Source organism: Rhamphochromis longiceps, linkage group LG18 (genome assembly GCF_057381845.1).
Source record: "Rhamphochromis longiceps isolate RC_006_pf linkage group LG18, R_longiceps_female_GT1.1, whole genome shotgun sequence".
NCBI classification, from domain to species: domain Eukaryota; kingdom Metazoa; phylum Chordata; class Actinopteri; order Cichliformes; family Cichlidae; genus Rhamphochromis; species Rhamphochromis longiceps.
Window position 1 is genome coordinate 28,939,093 of NC_140574.1, and position 17,374 is coordinate 28,956,466.

At 41.1% G+C, this 17,374-nt stretch overlaps 3 protein-coding genes across 5 annotated transcripts in view; 1 reads left to right on the forward strand and 2 right to left on the reverse strand.

The window, feature by feature from the left end:
- Window positions 1-714, reverse strand: part of LOC146648613 (sodium channel protein type 2 subunit alpha-like) — a 48,334-nt gene extending 47,620 nt beyond the window's left edge. The window contains exon 1 of the mRNA XM_085389848.1: window positions 384-714. The gene's annotated coding sequence lies outside the window, so the exon portion shown is untranslated. The remainder of the gene's footprint in view (window positions 1-383) is intronic.
- A 1,479-nt stretch (window positions 715-2,193) lies between these two features.
- Window positions 2,194-10,638, forward strand: LOC146648615 (WD repeat-containing protein 48). 2 transcript variants are annotated; one of them, XM_085388601.1, is made up of 18 exons: window positions 2,194-2,266; window positions 2,977-3,117; window positions 3,253-3,331; window positions 3,414-3,626; window positions 3,794-3,882; window positions 4,835-4,936; window positions 5,016-5,240; window positions 5,391-5,465; window positions 5,688-5,790; window positions 5,885-5,982; window positions 6,586-6,693; window positions 6,808-6,904; window positions 7,001-7,096; window positions 7,317-7,422; window positions 7,577-7,664; window positions 9,354-9,430; window positions 9,526-9,718; window positions 9,805-10,638. In XM_085388601.1, exons 1-18 carry the CDS (start codon window positions 2,195-2,197, stop codon window positions 9,898-9,900), a joined length of 2,058 nt encoding a protein of 685 aa, XP_085244727.1. In that variant the 5' UTR covers window position 2,194; the 3' UTR covers window positions 9,901-10,638. The 2 variants fall into 2 exon arrangements, with proteins under 2 accessions (XP_085244727.1, XP_085244728.1); XM_085388602.1 differs by having other exon boundaries at window positions 3,256-3,331.
- A 1,259-nt stretch (window positions 10,639-11,897) lies between these two features.
- gorasp1a (golgi reassembly stacking protein 1a) lies at window positions 11,898-17,057 on the reverse strand. Of its 2 annotated transcripts, none has more exons than XM_085388604.1 (9): window positions 16,938-17,057; window positions 16,102-16,182; window positions 15,752-15,955; window positions 15,554-15,640; window positions 15,328-15,458; window positions 14,015-14,147; window positions 13,828-13,933; window positions 13,598-13,741; window positions 11,898-12,958 (listed from the first exon to the last, which is right to left on the reverse strand). In XM_085388604.1, exons 1-9 carry the CDS (start codon window positions 17,055-17,057, stop codon window positions 12,528-12,530), a joined length of 1,437 nt encoding a protein of 478 aa, XP_085244730.1. In that variant the 3' UTR covers window positions 11,898-12,527. The 2 variants fall into 2 exon arrangements, with proteins under 2 accessions (XP_085244730.1, XP_085244729.1); XM_085388603.1 differs by having other exon boundaries at window positions 16,821-16,970.
- Window positions 17,058-17,374: the final 317 nt, after the last annotated feature.

Genomic DNA, 17,374 nt, shown 5'->3' on the forward strand with positions numbered 1-17,374 from the left:
TCAAAAGTTACATGAGTCACATTAAACATGAAGATTGTTGAGCTTTTTTTTTTTTTTTAAAGTGGTTTGTGATGTCATGAATGACATGTGTAATAATCATTACATTAAGTGTCTTTTCACTTCATATGGAGATAAGAAGCCAAAGGAAACATTGACCTCGTTAAAGTGAATTTCCACATGTAGCTTAACCCTAAAGCTTTTTGAAACTGAACACTTATTTTTGATGAAGTAATGAGCGCTTCTCCGTTAACATACGGCCCTTATGCGAATACAATAAAAAATGAAAAACAAAAGGAGAGAACAAACAGCCAACAAGTCGTGCCAATCATTTTCTGCTATATGTTTTTGCAGCCACATGAGGATTCCGTGCAGAATATACTTACATGTGAAACTGTGAGTTTTACAGCATCGTTTCCAGAATGAAGTTCTTCGGGTTTTAGAAGAAGAAACAACCAAACCTTCCGTGCAAAATCCATGTTTTCTTTTCAAGGCTCACTTCGCCTCATCGTGGATCCAAACTCAAGCCCACGGGGGAAAAAGTGTCATCAGAATCCAGAGAAAAACGGTCAAAACTGACTTCTTGGTAAGCGCCAGAGGTCTGCAGTCACCCTATTTTGGACATTTTGAAAGCTGTCACAGGTGCGGTGTAAGTAAAACTTCGTCCTCTTGCCTTCCATTCGTGAGGCCCGTCGGTTTTCATCCCATGAAGGAAAAGTCTCCGGCTGCCGAGCGTGGAGGATGCTGCGCTGTCTCGATTTGCCCTTGAGCAGGAGAGCAGTGAGGGTGGGGGAAGGGGGGGGTGTTGCTGGGCCACAGAGGATTACTGCGCCATAGGCGTCCCATGGCGCTCTCAGGCATAATGTGCGCTGTGCTTTTGCCACATCACCAAGTATGCCTTAGTCCAAGGACTATGAAGAAACTCAAAGTTTATTTCTGTAAAAAGTGTGTGTGGGAAACGCCCAGTCTCCTACCAGAGAAGCCAACATTTCACGTGCCTCACCTTTCACACGGGGGTTTTGAACACTTGAAACACTTTTGTTTGGTTTAATGGTCAACCAGAGGCATGCACACCCGTGAAGAACAGCCAGAGCCCGAGTTCACAGCATGCACCCTACAGTGAGCTGATTTGGTTTGGATTCAAAACCTGATTCGCATGAGTGAATCCTTAAAAAGACGTGATTTCACACCACCGGTCCTCAGACTTTTATTCTGTCTTTCCGGGAGGTTTGGACTTCGTGTGCAGCTCATGATAGTGTATTACCCCCTCTAGTGTTCGGTAATAGACTTTCTTTTTTGTATGGAGCAGGAAGAATTCTTATTTTCAGAACATTGCGCAGATTGATAGACCCAAATACTGTCTCATCAGGATTCATACATCACATTTTGTGCATTAAGGTATAGAGGAAGGCGGGACATATTTTAAGCTTATTTCTAAGTCATTCTAATAAAAGATAAAAAGCCTGGTAAATAGTTTACCCAGATAATGTGAACATTGGACGATTGGACAGTCTTGTGTTAATCCTCCTCTGCGACCATATAAACAGATGTTTATATTTGCATATTATATAATAATACAGCCATAACGATTACCCAGCGTGCATCATGGTAAACTGCGCGGAAGTATCAATCACTGTGCCATACAGGTACTCGGATCGATATAAATATTGATAGTTTCAATACCAAAGCTGGTATTGATATTGGCTCGAGACGGTTAGAGTCAATACTTTCTTTCTTTCCCCTATGTACCCCACTGAATTATTTCATGAACAATTATAGCTATATCAAACACGCACTATGAAAAATGTCTCTGCACCTTTTTTGTGTTGACTGTCACATCTGTTTTAATTATGGTAGCACATAGAACAATATAAGTTGACCCAAAGTGCTTGAGAGAGAGACGTATTTAGATTCTAGGTCTTCAAAAAACCAAAAACAAAACAAAAACTAGTTTTAAAATACATAAATTATGTTACATTGATTATTACATTTTTAAATTGATTGATACCCAAAGTGTACTATTACAAAACAGCACCACTGTGCCAGTGAACAAATCCCCAGGAGTGAGTGGTGGGGAAAGACAAAAAAAATAAATAAAATCAAATCCTTTTAAGTTAACAGTTTAGGAAAGTGTAGAACAACATTACCCAGAAAGCCCAGGTACATATGTTTTCTTTTTTTCCGGATGTAGCATCACATGAATTCACTGTCAACATGCAAGATGGCCACGCATCACAGGCAAAATGCTGCTGGGCGGAGGAAAGTACAGGTAAATTAGAGGCGTTACATTATTGATAAATGTGTGACAACGGCAACATCGGGGCCTCCAGCTTAAAGATGCTCTTCACAAACACCCGATAGGGAGTAAAAAACACATGCACAAGATAGCGTTGCAGTTAGGTGTCATGACTCAAGCCAGCTAACCTATCTAGCTTAGCATACGAGAGGTGTTAGCGGCATGTGCTAACGGTCGCTTCCAAATGATTACATGCTTTTGCAAACATTTTTTTCATACGAGCAAGTGTAAAATACTTTATAAGATAACTACAGATATCGCCTGTCAGTACAAAATAATAACACCCCTCTTGGGTTGCCGTTTGAAGCTGTTACGGCGTTGACGGAAGCTAAGCTAGCTACTGTATCCGGGCTCCGTCTAATTGCTAGTGAAACGTACGCGTCCGGGCAGGTCTGTCGTGAACCATTGCCAGTATGCCCAGCTGCCGTAAAAATACACATTAAAGTTATGCACTTTCCTTGTTGTTAAACTGAAACCGGTTTGCATTATATGCCAGTGTGTGTGACATTTAGTTAAGCTCTGTGTTTGTCTCGTTAACTCTGCAGGTCCTTGCAGTGCAAGTTCACGTTATACAAGTGTTAAAGCGTTAGAGCTTAAAGGGTGGGTGTGTTGTGTGGGCCAAAACAAAACAGGTCGAGATTAGGAGTCTGAGCCCAGCGCCCATTCTCCTCTCTGTGTTCCAGGTATCATATGTCATTAGAGATGAGGTGGAGAAGTACAATCGAAACGGGGTGAATGCACTCCAGCTCGACCCTGCTCTGAACCGGCTCTTCACTGCAGGGAGGGACTCCATCATCCGGATATGGAGCGTCTACCAGCACAAAGTACAGCTTCTTGCCCTGCTCCGTTATGCTAAAACAGTCAACTCATTTTACACAAGGCAGCTGCTTTAGTATGCATTTCTCAAATCTCATGCCTAAGACTGTTTTAACTGTCCTTGTCCTCTCTTGTTATTGTAGCAGGACCCATACATTGCATCGATGGAGCATCATACAGACTGGGTTAATGACATAGTCCTCTGTTGCAATGGAAAAACTTGTGAGTTTTTTTAAGCTGTTCAGTTCACCCAACATTTTATTTTGAAACCCCCGTTTCTAATCTAAAAAAAATTTGCTTTCAGTGATATCTGCCTCATCGGATACGACAGTCAAAGTATGGAACGCACACAAAGGGTTTTGTATGTCAACGTTACGAACACATAAGGACTACGTGAAAGCGTTGGCTTACGCTAAGGACAAAGAGCTGGTAGCATCAGCAGGTCTGGACAGGCAGATCTTTCTTTGGGATGTGAACACACTAACAGCACTCACTGCTTCCAACAACACTGTCACCAGTAAGTAAAGATTTTGCAGTGTGACACTAGTATCCATTTCTGTCCTCTGGACAGAAGCTTAGATTAGATGTGAATTGTACTGAGTGTAATTTGTATTCAGCATGACCGATATGTTTATGTCAAAGTCAGTCTGTACCTTTGGACTTATTATAATTTGTCTCCAACAGCTTCATCGCTGAGTGGGAACAAGGACTCAATCTATAGTCTGGCTATGAACCAGATGGGCACGGTTATTGTATCAGGATCCACAGAAAAGGTTTGTGACACACAGATGGACAGATTTACACAGTGCCCAGTGTTTACACTAAGGAATAAATGCAAACTTTCAGTTGTGTTAAATTTTTGAAAATACTGAGACATAAACAGCTTCACTGAGCAACAATCTGTTTCTCTAACTACAATAAATTTTCAAAGGACTCTAAGCTTCAATAACTCAGCTCTCAGGAGCGTCACAGGTACCAATTATAATCACTCATTCAGTGATTAGAATTGCTTTTTAGGGTCTCTGTGGATTATTACACGTCTCTTAGTCCTGTTTGGGTCCCTAAAATGCTCATAATTGTCTTAGGGGTGATGTATAATAGCATAGTTTAAGCGTTGCTCTGTAATCCAGGTATCATTTGTGATCTTAAATTGTACCTTCACAGTTTTGTCTAGTTGACAGATTTCCAAATAAACCTCAGGCCTCAACAAAGCCTTTTTAGCCTTCTTCCATTCACTGAGTTCAATTTTTTCAAAAACTTGAACCTGAGCAGTAGACAATGAATTACTACACTATAATCTAGTAATTGCCTTGTTAACTTATTTTTACTAATTTCTTAAAACGCAAAACCCATAAAAAGTTCTTTCATATTCTAACTTGTAGTCTTCAGCTCTATGTAGGTAGGTTACATGGCTTTAGTAAAATGACTATTATAAGAAAACTTAACTCTAACTTCTCTTAAGAATTTGTAAGCAAGTGATAATACAAGTTCTTCACTGACCTTTGGTTTCTGTTCAGATATCCTTAAAGCATTTCCATTAGGCTGTCACAAATCTGTGGATATTATAAACTATAAAGACTGCTTCAAAAATCTAATATAAAGGAAATGCATGAATGGTGTAATTGAGTGCGTACCTTGCTTTGTTTTAGCCCAGTAGGATTATCATGCATGTAAACACAGTGAAGTAGTGCCTGCTGTCGTTACCCTTCTTGTGTCTTTCTTCAGGTTCTGAGAGTGTGGGATCCTCGAACATGCGCTAAGCTCATGAAGCTAAAAGGTCACACGGACAACGTCAAATCGTTGCTGCTGAATCGAGACGGCACTCAGGTGAGTTAAATAATCTAAAATGCCGTGGCTGCCAAAGAGCAGAGTTTCAGAATCTAAAAGTCACCGGTCCTCCCCACAGTGCCTATCAGGCAGTTCAGATGGGACCATTCGCCTTTGGTCCCTCGGCCAGCAGAGGTGCATCGCCACCTACCGTGTGCACGACGAAGGGGTGTGGGCCCTGCAGGTCAATGAGGCCTTTACGCACGTATATTCTGGAGGCAGAGACAAAAAGATCTACTGTACGGACCTGCGTAACCCAGACATCCGTGTCCTTATCTGTGAGGAGAAGGCCCCAGTGCTCAAAGTAAGGGTCCAGCAAATAAGGGCTAGATTTTTGTAATAACTGCATAACAACCTGTGTAATAGTTAATTTTAGGATATATTTAACCATAATATTGAAAATATAAAAGGATGGGTCTCAGGGTCATTCAGCCTTTTGCCTTTTCTTGCACAGATGGAACTGGACAGATCTGCGGACCCACCTCCAGCAATCTGGGTCTCCACCACCAAGTCATCTGTTAATAAATGGGTAAGCATGCGTGACACCTCTGAGATCAGTGATCCACTGTCAATGTAGTGAAGTATAGATAGAGGGTTGTTCATGTGGCCACACCTAACTGTGTTCAGCCATAATTCATCTGCAGTTCATTTAAAATTTAAAAGCAGCTTTGTAATTCTGTATTACAAAAGAGAAGAACAAGGAGTGGGGAAGCAATTATTAAAAGTTTTTGTTTTTTTGGTGTGTGTTTAGTCTCTAAAGGGAATGCACAACTTCAGATCATCCGGAGAGTATGACAACGACTGCACCACCCCTCTGACACCACTGTGTACTCAGCCAGAACAAGTCATCAAGGGTACTTTTGTTTTTTGTTTCTTTTTTATGTGAAAGTATACAATCCTCCAAATCTCTTTTCCCTCTGTTAACTAACAGCGCTGTTGATGTTGCAGGAGGTGCCAGTATTATTCAGTGCCACATTCTGAATGACAAAAGACACATACTCACCAAAGACACCAACAACAATGTGGCTTTCTGGGACGTCCTAAAGGTAAACCACACACTCTGGCATTAATGATTAAGATATTAGGATATGGGATGTGCTCTTATCTTGGTCTTTATTGGTCTTCATAGGTGGGAGGATAAGTGAAGGAGATTTCAGGGCGTGGCTTGCATCACTAAATGTCACTGATTAGTCGAATATATCAGAATTTTAAAGCCAAATTTAAAAAAACAAAAAAAACAACTGCTAATGCAGACTGTTTTTGTTCACTGTTCTAAGACATAACAACATGGAGATACAGCAGAACTGGGTGGTGATGCCCAACAAGAATGAATGGTTTTATAGTTGTGTAAAATAAAGAAGAGCTGTTGTTTTTGGTTTGTGAAATGAATGATTTTGCCTTATTTTTTAATCTTCCTGGGGCTGCCGTCCAGGAAGAAGAACTGATGGACCCCGAATGAACCTTTAGTTCTTCTGAAAGTTTCCCAGGCGTGGGTGTTGGGGCGGAGAACTCCACTGTGGTTTTATTGGTGCTCATCCACCTGAATGAGCTGATGAATCTGTGTGAATTAAAGTGAAATTGTAGGAATGCACACCTGTCGATATATCTGTAGTTTGAAATGACCTTTTGTGCTCACATTTGACCTGTAGGCATGTAAGGGCGAAGACTTGGGGAAGGTTGAATTTGACGAAGAGATTAAAAAGCGCTTCAAGATGGTCTATGTGCCAAATTGGTTCTCTGTTGATCTGAAAACTGGGGTGAGTTTCAAACCTGGTAATACAGGAGCCCGTCACATGATTTGACATTCAGTGTTTTCTAGCTGAGTTCTAACTTCTCCTGGTTGATTCCTGTCGTGGTTATGTGCTCGACAGATGCTCACTATCACTTTGGATGAGAGTGACTGCTTTGCTGCCTGGGTGTCTGCAAAGGACGCAGGGTTTTCAAGTTCCGATGGATCGGATCCAAAGTGTAAGAGATTACATTTTCTATACTAATGAAGGTTACGTAATGCAGAGCCAGAGGTCTAAGTTAGCATTACACAACGCTGATTTCTCCCCTTTGCAGTGAACCTGGGCGGACTATTGCTTCAGGCTCTGCTGGAGTTCTGGCCCAGAACCCGAATCAACCCCATGGACGAGGAAGAGAACGAGGTGAACCATGGTGAGGAGATTGATTGACTGATTCAATTATCCAGTGAATGCACAAACTGCCAAATGTCTGCACCGAGGGGAGCGTCATCGGGGCATGTTTTTTCCTTTGTCTTGTTTCCCTCGTCTTTTTATCCACTTGGCCTCAAACATGAATTGGCTGCAAACTGCCAGTGAGCGCATTCTAAGCCAAGATGTCATCGGGTTTGTTGATTATGTTCTTGTTCCCTCAGTGAACGGAGAGCAAGAAAACAGGGTCCAGAAAGGCAACGGATATTTCCAGGTGCCACCACACACACCAGTTATCTTTGGAGAAGCGGGAGGCAGAACCCTTTTTAGGTAAGCTCTCACCAACAAACTTTCAAACTTTTAGATCGTCAGTTAAGGTCATGTTAGAAAGTCAAATCTTCCCCTTGTGATGTCATCACATGTCATTAGAAATGGTCGCACAAGTCCAGCGTTTCTTTTGATCTGCTTTATTTTTACGCTGCAGGTTGCTATGTAGAGATTCAGGCGGAGAGACTGAATCCATGCTGCTCAATGAGACAGTCCCACAGTGGGTTATTGATATAACTGTAGATGTGAGTATCTCTGCTGATTATTATTTTTTTTAAACCTCCTTTCCGTTGATCTTTTATTAAAGTGTGCATGTTGTGCTTTTCCTCTATCCTGTCATATGCAGTGTTCCACTGGTGGCTGATCATAGTAAACCTGGTCAAAGTTTCACATAATAAAATCAGTGGATAATAATCTCTGTGACACTATTGGCTGATCATAGGGCCATAACTTGAAAGAGAGGGGCTATCTTAAATATAATCAAGCACAGCACAGCACCTAATGTTTTACATTTCTTGTTTGCAAAGGGTAGCCAATCATCAGAAAGTTGTCTGACAGTGAGTGTGAAAGAAACCTAAGCAGCTCATTTCATATATGTTCGACATGAGAGGCTGCTCCGAGACTCAGTATAAGATAAATAAGCATTATTTTTGAACTGTGGAGCATGCAAAGCTAGTCCAAGAATAAAAATATGGAACTGGAAATGAGCAGCTGGCTCCCTTTTTAAAGCCTTTCCCTTATTTGCCCTTTATCCTGGGCATCATCCTTCATCTGCTCGTCTAACTTTGGTCTACATCGCTCTACATAATTTATTAAAATTAGAAAGCCCAAGTGCTCGTGTCTATATTTCATGCACATTTCAATCAAAATTAAAAGAAGATTTTTTTTAAAAATGTGGCATGAGTAGTTGAAGCCCACTGGTTTGGAAGCTTGCAGGAAGAAAATCATGACTGCTTTTGTTGCTAAACACTACAAAGTGTTAATACGTATACTCTAGTTGGACGGCTTTAGTGTGGGAAGGAACTAAAAGCTGCATAAAACAGGCAAAAATAGCCCTGTGTTTGTATTTGAGATTCAGTACTTCTGAGTTTGTGTAACATGTTTTATACTTGGTACAGATGATGGTAATGAGTACTTCCTTGAGTTGCTTATAGACTAAAGCAGAATTGTGACTCCAATGATGATTCTCTCTCAATCAGTAGTGGCCAGAATATACAACACCTTAAAACCTGAAGCAGCAAAATGTTATTCATTTATCAGGTTACTGTTTACAAATGTGACCTGACCAACTTTCTGTTATTTCAAACTAAACACTCTGTTCTGTATAAAGAGACTAGACGTGCACAGCTTGCCTGCTCTAATAGTAATCCACTAACACTCAGTTGTTAGTGAATGAGTGAACATTAAGGCAGTTAGAAACGACGAGCACTAAAAATGTGTACTTGCCTTTCACAAATTGCTCTATACTCAGTAGGGACTAAGGTATGACATTAAGAGCTATGACTGTGCACTTTATCACAACATGATACAAATGTGAAACCTGATTGCAGGAGATTTCTTGCAGTGAGAAAGCAGAGGGAACTCTGCAGCATTGCCGTTAAAAAAGTTCTTCAACCACTTTGTGATTTATTTACTCAAGTTTAATACATGTTATTTTTATCACACGGTCAGAACTCATTTGTGTCAAACAAGGTGACACAGAGTCATTGCTTTTAAAGTACACGGACCAGCTGTGCCTGGCTGCGTAATCACCGCACTGCTCGCCAACAGGCCCGGTCTAAGCCAGAAAAAAGCTCAGCGGTGTTACAGATCCATCACTGTTCTTCCCTGGATGAAGCAATACCATTTTCTTGTATCTTTGTGATGTGACATTTGCAATTAAATTTTGTTCTCACGTTTGAGTTACACGTCTTTTTTTTTTTTTTCCATGACAGAAAAATATGCCCAAGTTCAACAAAATCCCGTTCTACCTCCAGCCCCACTCTTCCTCTGGTGCAAAAACTCTAAAAAAGTAAGTTTGTAATTTCTCGTATTTCAGCAAAGATCCGTGTCACGTGCAGCTCTGCAATGTTCAGAGCCGGTTTTTATACCTTCTTTGTCGCACAGGGACCGACTGTCGGCCAGTGACATGCTCCAGGTGAGAAAGGTCATGGAACATGTTTATGAGAAGATCATCAACTTGGACAACGAGTCACAGACCACCAGCTCCTCGGCCAACGATAAACCCGGGGAGCAGGAGAAGGAGGAGGACATGGCCATGCTAGCTGAAGAGAAGATTGAGCTAATGTGTCAAGACCAGGTGGGCACATCAACACGCTCTGTGAATGCACTGAACACAACTTCTCTTTCATGTTAGTAACCTTCTTTTGTTTTTGATTCATCCAGGTGCTAGATCCCAACATGGACCTGCGAACAGTTAAACATTTTATCTGGAAGAGCGGAGGGGACTTGACACTTCACTATAGGCAGAAGTCCACGTGAAAGTCGTCATTTTTAAAAGCAGAACTCTTTGTCATTTGCCAATCACCACCCACCTCTGACATGTAGTACCCTAAAACCCCATTGTGTGGTCAAGAGTTGCAGTAACAGTGAGAATCCAGTAAAATTTGTGGGGACATGGCTCATGTTGTATTATAGGAAACTGAGAAGAACAGGCCGGCGCAGCCAACAGACACCTGGGAAATAAGTGGTCCATATTGTTTTTTTTAAGTTTGGACGTAAATGTCTCCTCTCTGCATCCTTTTTTTTTTTCCTTGTTCTTCTTCCTCACATCTTTGACTGTCCCTGCCCACCCTTTCCTGATTGGCATTTTATTTTTGAAGCGACTGAAGTTGCAGTGCGTGTTTGTGTATGTATGCACACGGATGTAGTAGACTGTCTGTTCTAGTACATTCCAGGAAACTGTCCTTGTTCTACAGACACTCCAGTCCTGTCTCAGCAGTATCACCAGTTTAGGAGTACACTTGGTCTCTGGGTAGCCTCACAGTCCCTCAAAGACAAAAAAACCCCTCTGTTCTGTAGTCGACGTCGTCTGCATTAACTTGAACTTAACCTCGGCTTAGACATCCAGTTAGTGCAGAGCTTGAACCTCATCGACAGAAGCAGTCCACGTTGTCTTTTGTTTTTAGCGGTGTTATCCTCAAAGGAATGAATGTTCTTTATTTTGTAAATATATGTACAACATTTTTCATTTAAATTACTTTTTCTTTTGGTTTTGCAGCTGTTTTCTTTTTGTTTTTGTACAGTTTACTTAAAAAAGCAAAACACACAAAAATAATTTTTCCAAATCCCTGCAGCACATTCATGGTCATGAACGCTAAATGACTTGAATGGTAAGATTTGCATTTGTTGATTTCACTGCAATCTAAAACTTGCAGTTAGTATTTGTGTAGGTCATCTTAGCAATTGGGGAAATTATATATAGGGTATATATCTTAAACAGTAATTCATGCTTAGATGCTCTGCGTTTGGTTCACGAGCATGGACTCTGATGACAGCGAGGGTTGTTCCTAATGTATATTTCATTTAGATTCAGTAGGAGTTCAGTGGAGCATAAATTTAACTTGAAGGGGAATCTCATCTGAGATAACATACGAACATTCAGCCACTGTGGGAACTTCACCAAAGTGTAATAAATGCTAACACATCTTGTCGCTTGGTGTGTCACCAAGCCACAACAACAGATCTTTTCATTGTAATTTCCTGGAGTTTAATTTTGCCACGAGTGTGTGTAATGCCATAGCAGGAGGGAGGATGCATTGAGTGAGCTCTAATTGGCCAAAAATAAAAATCCAAGATGGGTACAAATAATCAGGCCATAACTCTGCAATATCCATTATTGTAATCATTTGTGAAATATGTATATTTTAGGCATTCAAAGAAATAAATTGGAATGGTTTAACAATGACAGGTTTTACCAGGATTATAAATGGCTGTCTCGAGTTGTATTGTGTTGAGCTGATCCAAGTGAAATAAGAGAAACGAGGGACTCATTTTTTTTCTCTCAGTGATTGTTTAACCATCGAAGATTCACCCATTTCACATTCATCAAGACTTTGCACTCATTCCTAATAAAACAGACAATTCATTGATAAAAATATCTGCAAAAAATACTTATTTTACACACTAGCACCTACTTGACCAATGAAAACTATTAAGATGCCCCTAAAAAAAAAAAAAAACAAACAAAAGTGAATTACTCAAGTATTACTAACTTGGCAGTCTTAGATTTAATTAAATGCTTACTTTACATTAGCAATGCATTGTCTATGAAATGAAAGGTGGGTATAATCTAGTGTTGCATAGGTCATGGAAATTAAAAGGGCATAAATCTGGCTATACAGCAGTAAACATCCATTTTAGACTCATTACAAAGTACATCACTGAACAAAATCTAATTAAATATTAGTGTTAAAAACAAAAGTAAAACCTGTGCTGTTTCTATTCAGCATCGTCCCACAGTGAAAGCCCTTTATGTAGTGTCACCAATCTGGAGGATATAAAGTAAAATGTCCCATGTCTTATAATTAAAAGTGTTTCTTTGGGTAAGAGTTTAAACGACGTTGCTTCAAAACATTAAAGGTAACACTGCACCACCGCCAAAGACTATGGCGACTAATCTGAGTGGCCAACCGTCTAGTAACTTCAAAAAAATATTGATAATTGTCCTTGATATAAAGGTGCAGCTGTGCTTTGCAATGTCTGTCTTTGGAAAAATTCAAGTTTTGTCACATCGGCCTACCAGAAGCAGTCTCATTACCCGTATGATCCAAATTTGCACTCGGAAGGAAAAAGTTTGACCTTTAAAAACTGTTCTGGCTTACAACTAAGCAGTAACTAAATTCTCACATACAAAACACACAGAAGATTACTACAGTGCCTTTTCCTCACCCATCTTCTGCATTAATGCTGTAGCTGGTTTATGTAGTGTCACCAATCTGCTGACGCAGTCTTACATGCAAACAAGACAGACTGACAAGATAAAGTCTTCCCTCTGATGATCTATCCTAAAAATCATTTCTTTAAAAACAAAACAAAACGATTGTCGTCGACACTTTGCATTTGTCTGGCCTGACTTAAGCCTACTCAAAATGTGCCTTCTTGGGTTCCTACTCATCATCGTGCTCATGGTCACAGTGGTGAGCAGAAGCCACATGGAGAGGCTCTGCGATCTCATCCACTGACCCGAGAGTGTCCTCGATGGCCTGAGGTGGAGACCTGTCTGCGGTGGACTCCTCGGTGACCAGAGATGGGATGAGATCGACAGGAGATGAGCGAGGAAGGTCTTCAGCGGGCACAGAAGGCTCAAGAGAAAAAGACAACGCACCTATAGTTGGACTTTGGCTATCACTAGACTCAATGAGAGAGCTCTGTGGCTCTGCACACTCTGTGAGCAGGTGGGAGAGTCCAGCTGGTGGGACACTTGAATCAGCAGACAAGAGAGCAGGAGTGAAGTCTCTGGCTGCCTGGGAGATGTGCTCTTGTGGCTCATTCTGGTGGTCTGCTAATGATGGGAGCAGAACACTGTCCTCCAACTCTTCTGTAGTAAAACAAATATGGTTGAATTCAACAGAAGTGGATGAGAGAATTATATTAAACATACAACATATTTCATTGGCAGATGGCTAGTTCTCACTGAGCCTGGTTATACTAGAGGTTTCTTCCTGTTAGAAGAGTTTTTCTTCCCACGGTCACCAAGTGCTTGCTCATAGATGTTTCATTGTTGGGGTTTTCTGTGTATTATTGTTAAGTTTTTACCTCAAGTTTTTCCCAAATTAAAAGGCGACCGTGGTTCAGGGGGTTGGGAGGCTCATCTTGTAACAGGAAGGTTGCCGGTTCGATCCCCAGCTCTCTCTGTCTTGGTCGTTGTGTCCTTGGGCAAGACACTTCACCTACCACCTACTGGTGATGGCCAGAGGGGCCATCGCTTCTGTCAGTCTGCCCCAGGGCAGCTGTGGCTCCACCAGTGTGTGAATGTGAGAATGAATGAATAGTGGAATTGTAAAGCGCTTTGAGGGTCTCGAAAAGCACTATAAATGCAATCCATTATTATTATATAAAGCACTTTGAGGTGACTGTTGTTCTGATTTGAACCTATATAAATGAAACTGAATATATTTCTTAAAACTGATGCATGAAAGTCACTGGACAGTGATGAACAGCTGCCACACTGACTTACCAACACCAGATATCTCGCTTTCCTTCTCCTCGTGCATCGCCAGCGAGGTGTTTGTCATGTCAATGGATGACATGGACAGATCCAGCCTGTCCACCAAGTCTGAAGGATCGGGGTTCATCACTGCCATTTCAGAATCAGAAAAACCTGGAAAATTCCAACAATAAAACACACATCTTAAGAAGATCTTTGCAAACACAGCATATGCTAAGGTGAACAGAATCTTAACTGACCAAGCTCGGTGACCCTTTGAATGGGTGGAGGTAGATAAGAGTCCTCGAGGGTGACCTGCTCCAGGTTTAACTCTTCACTATTGCTTGAAGGTGCCATGAGAGGTGCCTGGAGACACACGCACACGGTGAAAGTTATTGACCTGTGTCAGCTTCTCAAATGTGAGATTTTGCTGTATTTTACTGTCACCTCTGTGTATCCATGCGCAGGCAGCTTTGGAGAGTGTTTCTCCTCAACATCAGGGGCAGAAGGCTCGACTGTTGATATTTCTGGATTAGCAGGGATTCGGTGCAGGTAGCCATAACCGATACCGCAACCCAAACTGCAGACAAACATTTGCAGATGCTATAAGATATAATACAACAACTGATTAACAATTTACACATGAAATCATAGTTGCAACATGCAAGACCATCACCAAGTAAGACCCTATTCTGGGAATGTCTTATTTTAGGGATGTGAGCCTGATAGCCCACAGTGGGCTGGACCATTTTCTGTTGGTGTAAACTACATATATAATAAATGTGTAAATAATAAATATGAGAAAATATAGTGCAAGTTCAACAGTTTGTCCTTGTTTTTCTACACTATAATGAAATCTGTCAGCATGACTCTCTGGGCTTAAATTACAGAAAAAGTTTTACTAGCTCATTGCTCTGACTATCCTGTAATTTAAACTGAAAGTTCTTGTTATGTCACAAAAAATGTTCTTTTTTCTGGTTTTCTAAGGAGCTTGGAAAGAAAAGTGTCTGGACTTCTTTAAGTGGCTTTAAGACGTTTCACCTCTCATCCGAGAAGCTTCTTCAGCTGCAGGGTCAAAAGGTGGAGAGTCCCAGATTTAAGCCTGGTGGGAGTGTGCCCCCGAGAGGGACAATGGACACCCTAATGATCCTCTACTTAATCACATGAGCCAAGGTGTGAAAACGTGCGTAGGTCACAATCAGTCAAGGTATCGGGTGAGCTCATTGTGAAACCCCGTTCTCACACCTTGGCTCATGTGATAAGGTAGAGGAAGTCCAGAAGTCTAGACAATTTTCTTTCCAAGCTCCTTAGACTACAATGACCTGGATGACTGAGAAAACTTCACAGACATTTTTCTGGTTTTGTTATTCTTTAGTGTGGGCCCCTTGTAAAAAAAAACCCTGAAATTTTTATATCATAAAGTGAAAAAACAGGAACTTTTCTTTGATTGAAGCATTTATTTATTACTTAATTATTAATTGGTTTAGTTAAAATTGCCATAAGTGAGATAGGAAAAGCTGTAAAACTTGTGAAAATACAGTTAAAAGTTTAAAATGTATGTCTTCCAGTGGATCGGATCTGAGTCTTTGAAAAAAAATATGGCCCCTGGGCCTTAGGGTGCATCTGCATCAAAGAAAAATCTAAAAATAGTGGGGGGGAAAACACTAACACGCGTTAGAATGTGGAGTCCAGAAACCACCGGGTGACATGACAATGATTACATCCATCTTTTATATACTGTCAGCTGCATTTGGCCATACCTGCCCTCTCCTCCCCATGCGCCGTTTGGTGTGACCACCACCTCTCTGCATAGGTCCGTTTGTGTGTTGTACACCAGCAGCTTCAGAGGTTTTCCTTCATGGGCCTCAATCAGTGAGAAAAAGTCTTCTGACTGCAAATGACAAACTCTGAATTAACTACTGAAGGTGCAAATTCGAAATTTTCATGCCACAAGTAATGTTGCATGGTTCTAATAAGACATCTTACATCTTGCAAAACCTGATCTGCTCCCACAATATAGTCACTGTGGGGCTGAAGCCCCGCCAGTGCAGCCGGTGAACTGGCTTCCACATCCTTGGAGAAAACAGAAACAAAAGATGAAGCCATAATGGACTCACAGCTACAGAAGCTGAGACTACAGTGAAGCACAATGCGTTTTAGTAGTTCTTTGACGACGCAACTCACCAGGACATGCCAAACATTTTCATTGGCCCCCTGGTAGCTGCAGAAGCGAACACTAGCGCCCAGCAAACCCTGCCCTCCCCACATGCTACTGGGCACCACCTCCAGCTCACGAACCCTCGTGGTTTTAGTGCTGTACACCTCCATCTTCACTGCTCTCTCCACGTTGGCTTTCAGAACCTCCTTCAAAAGGTCATTTTCCTCATTCTGGTGTGGAATAATTAAAGAAGACAACAATTATAGCAACCAGCTGTGTTAACCTTCTTCTTTTTTCATGTTCATCATATTTATCTACAGTCGCAGTGAATAACCAGTAAATGCAATTGTTATTATATGGCTGTAATTAAACTTACAAGTCTCTTGGTGTCAAGAGACAGGATGAAGTCGAAGAAGGGCTGCAGGCCAGCCTTCTCTGCAGGGGAATTTGGCTGCACCTGTCAAAATAAATACAAGCAAGTCTGCACTTTAATCTTTGAAGAAAATGATTTACTGGAATGTTTTAATTCAAATTAATATATAAGCAAGCAAATGTACAGAAAAACTAAATATTGCATCATTATTTTAAATTGAAAAAAAATAACAGCGTCGCAAACGCACATCTTGATCAGTCGCATCGATTTATCAGTCGATCGACTAACCATTTAAGCATCTCTGAACTATAATCCAAAGTACTGCTTGTATTTTTTGCTGAAGCATGAAATGGTTATAGGAAAGCGGTTCGTTCTAAGCCGGTAAACATTTATTTTCATTAATACTGTCGTCGCGCTAGTTCTACTTGTCAAAGCATCACTTCCGGGCACTTATTAAAACAGAAGCTCAGTGGACTCAGACTTCTTAAAAGACTTTCTTTGCGACAAGTTATATGTTGTGCTAACATTTTATTTCTTAATAACACCGTAAACAAATACGTCCTAATGCACAGCTGCGCCCACAATGACACGTAAACTCCGTCTCTTCTGTCAGGTTTTTGACACTACGAAGCTAGCTACCTGTTAGCATACAACACAGTTCATAAGCTGCTGTACATTCAGCTCCAGTTTCAGAGAAAAACGAGCCGCGTTATAAGCCTTACACCGTGCACATGATATCCATACGTCCCTCCTTCGGATGCTTCTGAACTCTGAGATAAACCCATTTCTGCCGGGAACTCGTTTAAAAATTACTGTCATCAGAAAATACCGACAATTACCACAGTTGACAGTTCTCGGCCATCTTGTCCGCAGCCCAAACCAGTCGAACATCGCTGCTGTCGATCCTCGGACACCGTGCAGGGTCGCACATCATTGACAGTGTTTATTTGCTGCCTCATACCTCAGATTCTGTTACACCGGCTTCAAATTTCAGTGTTATTTGATGTGACTCAGCTGTGACGCCTGCAAAGTTAGCAAATTTCATAAACCCGTATCTTATATGATTAGTACCCACAAAACATATTCAATTTTTAAAATAAGGACTTTTTCTATTCTAGGATTTATTTATTTTTTTGCATATTTTTAACTTGGGGCATGTTTACCACTGTGTAGCATCCCCTCTATTTATAACAGCAGCCAGTAAACATCTGGGAACTGAGGAGACCAGCTGTTGGACTTTCAGAAGAGGAATGTTGTCCTATTCTCGTCTGATAGA

Excerpts from the sequence above, each read along its gene's own strand:
- LOC146648615 (XM_085388601.1), top strand. The coding sequence starts at position 2,195 with ATGAATTCACTGTCAACATGCAAGATGGCCACGCATCACAGGCAAAAT. Across the intron at positions 5,241-5,390 it reads AGAAGGCCCCAGTGCTCAAA|ATGGAACTGGACAGATCTGC; the intron begins GTAAGGGTCCAG and ends TTTCTTGCACAG. Across the intron at positions 7,423-7,576 it reads GGAGGCAGAACCCTTTTTAG|GTTGCTATGTAGAGATTCAG; the intron begins GTAAGCTCTCAC and ends TTTACGCTGCAG.
- gorasp1a (XM_085388604.1), bottom strand. The coding sequence starts at position 17,057 with ATGAGGCAGCAAATAAACACTGTCAATGATGTGCGACCCTGCACGGTG. Across the intron at positions 16,183-16,937 it reads GCCGAGAACTGTCAACTGTG|GTGCAGCCAAATTCCCCTGC; the intron begins GTAATTGTCGGT and ends TTATTTTGACAG. Across the intron at positions 13,934-14,014 it reads CTGCGCATGGATACACAGAG|GCACCTCTCATGGCACCTTC; the intron begins GTGACAGTAAAA and ends GTGTGTCTCCAG.